Source organism: Thamnophis sirtalis, unplaced genomic scaffold, assembly GCF_051295495.1.
Source record: "Thamnophis sirtalis isolate CommonGarterSnake01/CBP01778 unplaced genomic scaffold, rThaSir2_p1.2 scaffold_8, whole genome shotgun sequence".
NCBI classification, from domain to species: domain Eukaryota; kingdom Metazoa; phylum Chordata; class Lepidosauria; order Squamata; family Natricidae; genus Thamnophis; species Thamnophis sirtalis.
The window spans coordinates 65,127,489-65,139,806 of record NW_028261388.1 but is presented as its reverse complement, the minus strand read 5'-3'; the positions used below and the strand labels follow the sequence as shown (position 1 = coordinate 65,139,806).

The window sequence follows — 12,318 nt, the reverse complement described above, 5'->3', positions numbered from 1 at the left end:
AGATGTCCCTTTGAAGTATATGTTTAACCAGAGAAAAGTGAAAATAAAACATTATTGTGAATCTATGCTTAATCTCTCTGCCTCGTGCCAGCTCAGTGTAGTGGCAGACGTGATGTGCCGATACTTGGAAGCTGTCAGGGTCTGGATGGGAGTGAACAAACTTGCACTCAATCCTGACAAGACTGAGTGGTTGTGGATGCTGCCCCCGAAGGACAGTCCAGATAGTCCATCCTTAATCCTGAGGGGTGAGAATTTACACTCCTCAGAGAGGGCCTGCAACTTGGGGGTCCTCCTGGATCCACAACTGACATTGGAACACCATCTGTCGGCTGTGACCAGGGGAGCCTTTGCCCGGGTTCACCTGGTGCATCAGTTGCGGCCCTATTTGGATCGGGAGGCACTTCAAACGGTCACTCACACCCTCGTCACCTCAAGGCTTGACTACTGTAATGCGCTCTACATGGGGCTGCCCCTGAAAAGCGTTCGGAGACTGCAACTAGTCCAGAACGCAGCCGCGCAAGCGATATTGGGTGTACCAAGGTACACCCACATTACACCTATCCTCCGCGAGCTGTACTGGCTTCCTATTGGTCTCCGGACGCAATTCAGGGTGCTGGTTATCACCTTTAAAGCCCTACATGGCTTAGGACCAGGGTACCTGCAAGACCGCCTACTGCCACATACCTCCCAATGGCCGGTGAGATCCCACAGGGTGGGCCTCCTTCAGATGCCGTCAGCCAGACAATGTTGGCTGGCGGCTCCCCGGAGGAGAGCCTTCTCTGTGGTTGCTCCGACCCTTTGGAATGAGCTACCCCCAGAGAGTGGACCTTGCCCACTCTCATGGCCTTCCGAAAAGCTGTTAAAACCTGGCTATTCCGGCAGGCCTGGGGCTGTTGACCTCATTGCTGAGGTCTAGCCCCAATCAGATTGGGTCCATGTGTGATGTTTTTAACTTGTTTCCTTTATTTTTTATTAATTTCTTTTCTTTTCGCTTTGTAAGCCGCCCGTTTGAGATTGGGCGGCCTATAAATTTACTAAATAAATAAATAAATTTTACTAAATAAATAAATAAATTTTACTAAATAAATAAATAAAATCTTATTAACCTTCCAAGCTAGAGCAGCTGTGTTTGTTAGTTGGAGATAATGGCACAATTTCAACAGCAGAAAGAAACCTTAAGTCTGCAAAATATATTTTCAGAAATTACCAAATACATATGAGAGGATAGAGAAGAAGCTGGAAGACTTAGATCATCTAACAGCAAAATATGATGAAGAAGTTGAAGATATTTATCAAGTGGAAAACGTGGTGGTTAAAACCCAAAAAATCAAAGTGGAAAATGAATATAAAGAAATTAAAGAATTTAATTAAGAAATTAAATTTGCTGATATTTATGGTGATTGGTTTGTCTCTGAAAATGGAAAGAGTGGAATACTGAGAGGAATTAAATGGAGGGGAAATCTACCCCAGATGGCAAGATACAGAAGAAAAAAAAACAAAGAATTTATGGATTTAAAGAGAGAAATTTTATTAGCAATATCATTGATAACACTACTGACAATCAAAGATAAGCTGATTAAAGAAACAGAAGAAGGGCATCAAAATTACATGAGAGATTTTATAAGCAAGCTGAAAGGACTCCATACAAAGTTGATTAAGGAAATGATTAGAGAATTGACACCACAAATGGCAGAAGATATGAGACTGTTTTGTGTTGTGGCCCAGCAGGAGCCATCCCTATCTGTTTGTTTACTTGGCTTTCAACCACTGAGAGTCTGAACTTGTTATTAAAGGACATTCTCATTTAAGCTTGTCTCGGCATTCATTACTGGACGGAGGGGGGGGGGGTCAGAACAGTTTTGCTACTGGAAAGATACAGGTTGATAGATGGAAGAATACAATTTAAAACTAGTTAAACTTAGTGAAATTTAGTGACAATAGATATAGTTAAATAAATAATTGATAATGTTACTAATATATACAATGTGTAGTGTCATGATGAGTAATAATTGGATATAAATATTGAATGGTATCCATGAAAGGAAGATTAGGTTAATAAAAAAGAATTAAGTTAGATACAGTTAAAGTCTTGATTATTAGGGGGAAAATGTGATGACACAGGATATAGTTAAATAAAGGAGGGATAAGGAAAACAACGTATATATAGATATGGGTATAACATAAGGAAACTGGATATAAATTGTAAACAGTGATTTGGAAAGGAGGATTAGAAAATTTTGTTATTAAATATTATGGATGTTTAGCTAGAATAGGACATAAGGATTTAGTGTTAATGGAGGATTTTAAAAATAGTAAATGAAAGGCCAGTATGTGGTTATGTATTAAATCTTAGTATATTTTATGATGGACCTTTAAACAATTATAGTTAAATGAAAATGGAGATATGATGATGGTAACGTATAAATATCTGAGTTAAAATACTTGAGTTAATATGAATTATGTTTGTTGACTGTGGAAGTGATGCACGAAAGTCTTTTTGTAACCAACTGATACACTTTCTACAGCATGTAAAGAAGGATGTGTTGTGTTTGTTTTGAAAATAAAAAATAAAAAAATATTTTAAAAAAACAATTTGAACTTCTTGGCCCCACTCTGGCCCTACTCTTTATCTACATACCCATTACTGAGCTCCAAAAGACCAGGGATCTGCAATCAGTGCCCTGATATAAAAAAGGAAAAAGAATGATCCTACCAGCTATAAACCAATCAGCCTCCTCAACAAAATCAATAACTCGTCACAAGACACTTACAACAGAAATCCCAAACTTGCTGGAACAAGAAAATATTCTTGCAGAGGAGCAAGATGGCTTTGGAAAAAGCTGATTATCATTGATCAGTGTCTAATACAGAGGATGCATATTGATCCCACTCCTGTTTAATTTTTATATCAACTCCTCAACACAAGTTTCACTCCTCAAACTTGCTGCAAGACCAATCTCTGCTTTACTTTATGCACATGATGCAACATTATTTTCAAAACACCTAGTGGCCTTAAAAGTGCTCTAGAGCAATAAGAGTACCACAGTAGAGAAGACCATCTAGTACTCAAACTATCCTAAAATCAAAACCGTGGCATTTTTCAAAAGACCAAAGAGCTATATCTGGAGGATAAATTGAGCAAGTTGTTGTTTCAAATATCTGGGGATTATCCTTCACTCTGCTAACAGATAGAAACATTGTTGAAAACACACAAAGGAGATGAACTGCCAACCTCAAATTTCACAAGACAAAAGGTGCAGGCGTGGGTTTCTGCTGGCATTACTGCCGGTTCGGTACGCACACAATTTTGAAACTAGTAACCAATATGACACACTATTCTTAATTTCATGCATGTACACACACATGCGCAAGCAGAACAAATACCATTTATAGGTCATATTGATTTTTAATATCATCTTTTCTTACTAGGCAAGTAGAAATAACATCTAATTACAGAATGGAAGAAAGTAGAACTGCACATTAACATTAGGAGAATTAACAATTTTCTCTGCCAGATTGTAAGAATGAAAACTTGTTCAAACATGTCTATTTCACATCCTCTTTTGGATATGCTTAACAGAACTATTATTATGTAAGCTTAACTGGGGAAGACAACATGAAAGGATACACCCCTTGTCTCGTTCTACTTATTTTTATTTTTAGGCTTTATTTGAAAGATTATAGCTAAAGTTAATAAGATAAGGTATGTCCCTTATGGTATATCTGTATAAACTGAAATATTTAAAATGCTTTTTAATTTTTTCTTTTCATCTGAAGCATGTCTTAAATTAGCAGCTTTCAAGCAGTTTATGACCCTAAGCCATTTTTTAAAATACAGAATCCAGGCTGTTTGTTGCCAAACATATCAAACACTGAAATCATTCGAAACATTGATATCTCTCCTAAACCCAGCATATTCAACCAATTATTACAACCATTATATGATGGATTAATTATAACAACTGCATGCAAAATTTGATAGTAATTTTATCATATGATGAGAATTCTTTTACGGTGCAAACATATATTTTGGAAATATTCAGATCTGACTGAACAATATCTAAAATTAATTTTAGCAATGAATCTTAACTTCACCAGTATATAATTTCAAACAATATACAGTATATGAAAAGTAATACATGAACAAAAAACTATTATGACCTCCACTTTGTTTGTACAAAAGACGTTTTCCATCCAAATATGCATAGATTGTTTACTTTTCCTCAACAATTCTTTACTCAATCTTACTAATTTACCTATATAAATACAAATACTGTGCTTCATTCATGATCTATATTACAACCACTGTGATCATTACTTACTGGTGTACAATATTCCACCATTGGATAGTGCATCTTATGACCTTTTGCAACTCGGCCAGAAAAGAAGCAGCTTTGGCAGATATCATAGTTAAAGTGCTTTAAGCTTCTGTATCTGAAAGAGAAGGAAAAAATGTCATTTACAAATTTAAGAGTAAACTATGTTTAGGTGTAAGCTTGAAGACTATCATATTAGAGCTTCATATGATACCATTTTAATCAGCAGCACAAAATTAACTATAAGAGATCCATTTACAAAAACTGAGAATACTGGAAAAATACTGTGAAAACTCTTAAACCATTTTTGTTTTTTGATTTTTTAAAAATTATGCATAGCATATAAACATATATTTCATTCAAATATCAAAGAACTTGGGTTGACCAAAAGCAGTAATAGATTGGTTATCAACTAATCAGATATGCTGTTTGTCATAGCAGGACTTCAGTGTTAGAGGGATTCACTGCATTGAAATAATCAAAATGATTAACACTGTAGCTTTAAAAAGTCAGAAGTTGCAGCCGATTTCAAAATCAGTCAAAAATTTTACTGGATGCACTGTTATGAGAACAGGTTGTATCTATTCTACAAGCCCTCACCTGGTAATAAACTGGGCATCATTCAAAATAATGAAGCCAGTATTATCTATACTGTTACTATTCAAAAGTAGCTTAATTGTGCACAGAGGTAGTCCTATTCGTTTAGGGACTATTCAAAGTTACAACCACACTGAAAAAAGTGACTTATGAGATTTTTCACACTTATGATTGTTGCAAATCACTATGGTCATGTGATCAAAATTCAGCTGCTTGGCAACTGACTCATATTTATGATGGTTGCCATATCCTGGGCTCATCTGATTATCTTCTGAGACCTTCTGGAAAGCAAAGTTAATACAGAAGCGAGATTCACTTAAGAACAGTTTTACTAGCTTAACATCTTCAACAATTCACTTAACTATGGCAAGAAAGGTCATAAAATAGGGCAAAACTCACATAATTGTCATTTAGCAACATAAATTTTGGGCTCAATATTATAGTTGTAAATTGAGGACTACCTACATATATTTTTATGCGTCCAAACACAATTTCAAAATGAAGAAGGAATTTACTTTTTTATAAACTTGTTTGTTCAATTTCTGAATACTTAATTTGGAAAAAGACAAAATTGAGATTTTCAATGTGGAAGAAATTTGCAGAATGTTTCCTGCATTAGTTAAAAAAGAGAAATATATTTGATAAAAAACCAATTTGTTCTTTACACTGTTTATTGAACTTATAAGCTTCTATGCTGAATAACATTTCATGATTATAGTTTCAGTGGTATGAAAGCGTTAATTAATTCAGCATTTTACCTGAATCCAATAATTGGACATTCTTTACAGATGTTGCACTTGGCCTGATGTTTGGCAGTTTCAGCAGCTGCCACTCTATGTAAAACCGGAAGCCATACCAATGATTGTGGTTCAAGTCTCATCCAATCCAGAAAAAGAGCTGCTTCAATTTCAGGTTTGTTATTTGCCTGTGAGAGAAAAGCGATGCTGTCAACTTTGAACCAAACTTGGCAGCAGCCATTTTTCTGTTCCTCAGTTGCCACACAGAGGGGAAGGAGATTGGAATGTATACTAGACACAACAAAGAGTTTTCTCATGAGAACCAAGCTCATTGTTACTAGCAACAGATAAAGTTGGGGAAGGAGTGCCTGAAGAACCTGCCAATTAACCCAATTGGCCAATGTGATCTGTGATACCTGGAATGGGATTATTTCCTAGTTTATATTGTAACTGTGGGAAAGACTTAGATTTGGTTTTCCATTGAAGCTGTGCCAAAATGATGTACTCAATAAAGAAGACATTTGGGAAGGAACCAAGTCTCTGAATTCTGATTTGCTGGAGTTCATTAGTTGGAACCTTGACAGATGCATTGTCAGGGGAAAAAAAAGACAACTGTATTTTTCAGAATATAAGACAGACTCCCTTCCCACCTGCCAAGTGGGTGGAAATGTCTCTGAGTCTTGTTCAGCGAATATTGAGGCGGAGAGGGATTGGTGCAGCACCAATCAGCTGTTCTAGAACGGGTCATGGTGGCGAATGGGTCACAAGTGGGCTGCAGCGAACAGGCCACATGAATATTGGATGGATGCTGAGAGGCAGATTTTTTCCCCTTGTCTTCCTCCCCAAAAGCTAGGTGCATCTTTTAGTCCGGAGCATCTTATAATCCAAAAAATATAGTATATCTTTTGATAAACAATTTGACTATTATTTGGAATTTTGATTGAGATGCATTTATACATTTCATTTATATACATTATATATAATTTTAAGAATACAATGATATAGTCTTTGGGATGTGGATATGCATAGATGCTTTCATCCAACATTTTCATGAAATTTTGTTCTACAAAGCTCAAAAAGAGTTGTGGTTTGGGAATCGATAAGTTAATGTCTCTCTCTTAATCTTTGTCTTGGAATATTGGAGGTTGGAATATTTAAAATTAGCATCAGATGAAGGGCTCAGGGTAATTCTAAGTTCCTTTTTTCCCAATTTTCATTGTTTTCCATATCAATTCTGTTTCAATCTTCTTTCCTGCTGTATTCAGAACAGAATAAGAGTTGGAAGGGACTTTGTAGGTCTTCTAGTCCAACCCCAGTAGTATATACTACATATCAAAATTTAGACACCTTTTAGTCCCGCCCCATTGTTTTGTTTCTGTTGTAACCCTGCCTTTTTGTGACATGTTTTATATTGTAGTTCCATCCCCTTTTGTGATGTGTTTTGTTTACAGTGTAGCCCAGTGGTGGGTTTCATTTTTTTAAGAAAAAGTTACTAGGTGTGGCCTGTTTTGTAGGAGTGGCTTGGCGGTCATGTGACTGGGGTGGGAGTGGCTCTGTGATCATGTGACCGGGTGGGAGTGGCTTGGCAGTTGTGTGACTGGGTGGGAGTGGCTTGGCAGTCATGTAACCAGGAGGGAGTGGCTTGGCAGTCATGTGACCGGGTGGGAGTAGCCAACTTGATGTCACTCACCAGGAGATGTCATGGATTAGGTGAAATGTGGTGAAGCTCACTTAACAAGGCTCTTGCTTAGCAACCAAAATTTTGGGCTCAATTGTAGTCATAAGTCAAGGACTATCTCTGCCTTCCTCTGCATGGCAGCCTTGTCCTAGTAAACTCCTCCTTTCTGGCAATTTTCCTCTCTGTTAGAGGGACCAAATAATCCAGACAATGTAAGGTTTCCTGCTGCAGCAGGGGGTTGGACTAGATGATCTCCGAGTAGCCTTCCAGCCCTACATTGCTGTGCTGTTTTTCTTTCTTTCTGCTAACAAAGACACCTGACTGAGGCTCATTCCACATACCTACCAGATAAGAGATAATGACCCTAGAGAAAGTTTGGCTCCATTCACAAGCAGGGAATCATCCAAGCCCTTTTAGAAACACAAAGCCCATATTGCACAAACCCCAATACTTCAAAAACATAACACCAATTAACATATAACCATACATACAATTTATTGTTCCCTGCACCTTTTCAATTTAAAGCGTCAATTTAAAGGCATTGAGACTTGTGGACTTCAACTCCCAGAATTCCACAGCAAGGCATGCTCAGATCCAATTTAAAGTGACAGCATTTGTTTTTCTACTTTGTGAAAGAAGTTTCCTTTTTCTTTCTCCCTTCCCCTCCCTCTTCCCTCTCTGTCCCTCCCCCCTTCTCTCACTCCTCCAAACACACACACACAAGTTGGATTGGGTATATTTCTCCTACCCTCTACCCTCTCTGTCTCTCTCAAACGCAGCGCGCATACACAGAAGTTGGATTGAGAATATAACTCCTACCCCTTCCCTCTCTCTCTTTCTTTCTCACGCAGCGCACACACAGAGAAGTTGGATTGGGTATAATTCCCCCCCCCTCTCAAACGCAGCACACACACACAGAAGTTGGATAGGATATATTTCTCCTACCCTTCCCCCCCCCATCTCTCTCTCAAATGAGCACACACACACATAAATTGGATTGGCTATATCACTCCTACCCCCTTCCCTCTCCCTCTCTCGCAAATGCAGCGCAGAAAGACAGAAGTTGGATTGGATATCTCTCCCAATGGCTTGAAAGCAGCTCCTCTGCCATCCCCCCCACTCCCCCGCTGCCTTCCCCAAACACTTCCCCCATTACAAATGCAGTATGGTGCTGTCCGGGTGGGAAATGCCTGGAATGCAATAAAGCCCACCCACTCACCTCCTGCTGGCAGGCTGGGGTGAGAGGAAAGGAAGAGAAGCGGGAGGAGAGCAGATTGGAGCCGAAAGAACAGGGCTGGGGGAAAGTGTGTGTGCTTCAGCATGCCCCTTTGCCTGGCTTCCCTCCTGGAGTCTCCTCAGTGCTCGCTCATGCTCTCCCTCTCCAGTCTAGTTTGATTGCAGGCTGCTGCAGGCTCATTTGCCTCAGCTACGCTATCTCCTTTCGTTCTCTGCTGCCCGAATGAGTGAATGAGGCACATAGAGAGCAAAAGGAGATAGCGTAGCCAAGGCAAATGAGACTGCAGCTTCCTTCTTTCACACATTCGGGCAATTCGGAGAAAGAAGGCGTGTGAGAAATCCCTCCCCACCGCCTCTCAGAGGTGGGACGATTGGTGAGCCACCCAATCAGTGAGTGATGGGCTGGGCAAGCTTGGTACAGATAGGCAGGGGGAGTGAGCGAGTGGCGACCAGATGGGCAGGGAGAGAGCATTCCGGTACTGTCCCATTAGACGAAGGGGTTCTAAAAGGTACGGTAAAGTTGATGAACTCCTTCTGGCATACCGGTGCGAACCGGGAGCAACCTGCCCCTGGTGTAGCCCCTTCACTTTTATGACATCACCCCCCACCATCCCCATGATTTCTACCTTCACTCTCATCTCCCCTTACCTTGGAGGACTATAACGTCATATCCACCATCCCTCCCTGAACCTCAAACCCTTTTTACAGGAAGTACTTTAACATTATTATGAGCCAAACCAGGTAGTACAGTTCAAAAACACACACCTACCCACTGTGACACACATGGCCTTTCACACAGGTGTGCTGTAACAACAAACATGCCAGACCTACCTGACCTACAATTCCTTTCAGTTTGAATAATTGTGACATAGCAATTATTCATCAGAGGGCCTTCTCATTGGTTTCTATTTGTAGAGTGGAGTTTGACAGCAGCAGCCAATGACGTTGCTCTTCTTCACAGTCGCCTCCCATTGGCTGAAAGAAAATGATTGACGGACCGAGCACATGTATTCTCCTAAACCTTCCAGAATGCCTTCCCAATGCCAGAAGCAAAATGAATGATGAAGCATTTTCTGACGGGGGTAGCTGTCAGCATGAGAATGACAGTCTCCCAAAAGTATCAGCTTTTTACACAGAACAGGAAGTAAAAAGCAATATCAATGCAAAGTAAGAAAGCAATGTAAAAAAATAAAAAAAACTATAGTTTCCCAAAACTGACAGCTTTTTTACACAGAGTAGGAAGTAAACTGCAATATAAAAGCAAAGTAAGGCCCCTGTTTGCAGTTGTAAGGCAAGAAATTTGAGCAAGACTTTGATTTTGGACTGTTATTATTTTACAATACAGAAATGTAAAAAATAAAATACTATATTTGCAAAGAAAATCACCATGTGTCTGATGTTTGTGATAGCACGTGCGATAACTTTGTTTAAGGCATGTTTGGGCCCGTCCCTGGCGCAGTCTGTTCACGAACTGATAAAAGAGGCTCTCTGCAGAGGGGTGTGGCGATTTAACTGTTTAAAGCTTATACCTCTTTTAATAACAATATGGAGACTGATGTTGGGAATAATAAACGTGGTTATAATGAAGAGCCAATTAATGATTTATTTGATGTCAAAATGGCACCAGAACCTGCAAAGAGGACCCGTGGAGTTAGGTAACTTTGTAAAAAAATTAACATTGAGAATAAATGTGACCTGGTGATTAAGCTTTGTTATTGTCAATTCTGTCAACTGCCAAACGATGACAATATGCAGAATATGTAAACCAAAAAAAAAAAGTCACATCGAATGAGATCAGTCCAAAGTCCAGCAGCCGTGAGCAGGGAAGCCAGATGACAAAAGGCCCCGTAGGCATGAGGCAAACAGAGGGCAAACAGGAGAGGCCGCACCACAGGGAAAGGCCGAGTCAAGTGGGACGGAGGAGGGGGGCGTCCGAAGGACCGTGGTAGCGGCAACAAGGCCAGCTGCCTGATCTCATACAGCACCATACCAAGCTGACTACCCCCTCTCTGAAACAGGCCAGCGCAGTCCGAAAATCCCAAAAGCGGGGGCAAAAAGATGTCAGGAAATGCCAGGAACACCGAGCAACATAAACCACAGGTTATTGCCAGGGGGTGCTGCAGTTGAAGAGTTTGGTATGTGTACTTCTTAGCCTGCAGTTCTAAATACCTCACGATGTCAACAGGAAAGTCAGAGTTGTCTGGAGCCCTTCTGTAGGAGTCAAAAAATTCACCATAGCTGTAAGTTGGAAAGTACAGTGCCACCCAGTTTTCACCAGGAAGAGTGTGGGGATGAGTATTTACAATTAACCTGAAAGGCCTCTGAGATTTTTCTCTTGGGTAACAAATTGCTGGGGTATACGCCTAGAAAGAGAGCATTTCCAGAAAGCATCCATAGTATGTGTATGGTGTCCATTCTCACATATAATCAAACAAACCATTCCTTGTGTGGCTTATTTCAGTAAGATTTTCAAAGATTGCATAGAGTACCATGTTGACAGTATTGGGGAGAGGGGAAATCTAATTTCTGGTCTGAGGTTTCTGTTCTTGATCAGGGAATAGTGCTCTGAGCAGCCTTGATCAGGACTCAAATAAAAACAATAATAATGTATAACCGTTGTTAAACTACTCACGGTTGATCAGCACAGAACAATCTTTAATAGATTTGCCAGACGTCTGTAACAATTGCATATATTCTCTCACAAAAAGGTTATGTTCATAATCAGGCTGAAGGGATTTAGCAGGAATTTGTTCACCATCACAATATAGGGCACAAAAGTTGACATAGTGCTGAAAATTGAAATGATTTCTTTCATAATTACCACTAAATGCAGCGTTGTTCACAAAGCTGATCACTATGCTTAGGTAACTGTCCTAAAAATAGGTTTTCCTGGTTACACACAAGACTGCCTGCAGGAATGCTGTAAACCTTCATATCTACACGATCAATGAGGTATTTGGCGTTGGAGGTAAGCAGTGCCTCTACATGTCCCAACTGCACACTGAGGGATATTTTTACATGTTTTACAAAGAGAGATGCTGCCCGGATTTGTACTTTGTAATTTTTTGTTACCATCCCTCATTAGGCAGAATTGATTTTTATTTCTTTAGAGTTTAATGCTCACATCCACGCCATTAATCTATACCTTGTCTTGAAAAAATTGATTGCTATGCAATGGCCCTAGCTGATCCCATTTATGACTTCCAGCTGAATGTCTGGCTCTCGCTCTAAACCAGAGTTGCCAGCCACAGTTAGCAAGGTGTTCTCCATGAGTGTTGCATCGTCCTTGTAAAACCCACCTGCTGAAAACTGGGTGCCCAAGGCATCTCCACCATAGTTCAGAATAAGTTCAATAAAGGCTCTGTATGCATAGCAGTGGTGACTGTGTAATCACACCATCACCTAATGTAACATCCACCTGATTGAACGACGACACTATGGGATAATTGACAAGGCCCACTCTTGCACCATCATTGATATCTGTGGTGTTGGCCTTTACAATCTTGCAGCTCACATACAGCAGAGCATTGTTTAAATCTGTGTAATGTTTGCCACGCCCCATGATAAAAAATTCCAAGGGCGCATTCAGTGTCAGCGCTGATAAAGGGAGGATCTCTATGTATGTGCAGTTTTCAATGCTGATTTGCGTAGGTGCCAATTGAAAAAGATCTAGCTCCGATTTGACACATTCCTCCGAAGCCTCGTGGATAAATGACATTTTATCTTAGAAGAAGTTCTGTTTGTCACAGCGCTT

General features: G+C 39.8%; 1 protein-coding gene across 7 annotated transcripts in view; it reads right to left on the bottom strand.

Annotated features, from left to right (window-relative positions):
* DMD (dystrophin) overlaps positions 1-12,318 on the bottom strand; it is a 1,286,665-nt gene that overhangs the window by 77,753 nt on the left and 1,196,594 nt on the right. For all 7 annotated transcript variants that reach the window (XM_087721810.1, XM_087721811.1, XM_087721815.1 and 4 more), the window contains 2 exons: positions 5,672-5,838; positions 4,323-4,434 (listed from right to left, as the gene is read on the bottom strand). In XM_087721810.1, the coding sequence (XP_087577936.1) occupies positions 4,323-4,434; positions 5,672-5,838 (279 nt within the window). The remainder of the gene's footprint in view (positions 1-4,322; positions 4,435-5,671; positions 5,839-12,318) is intronic.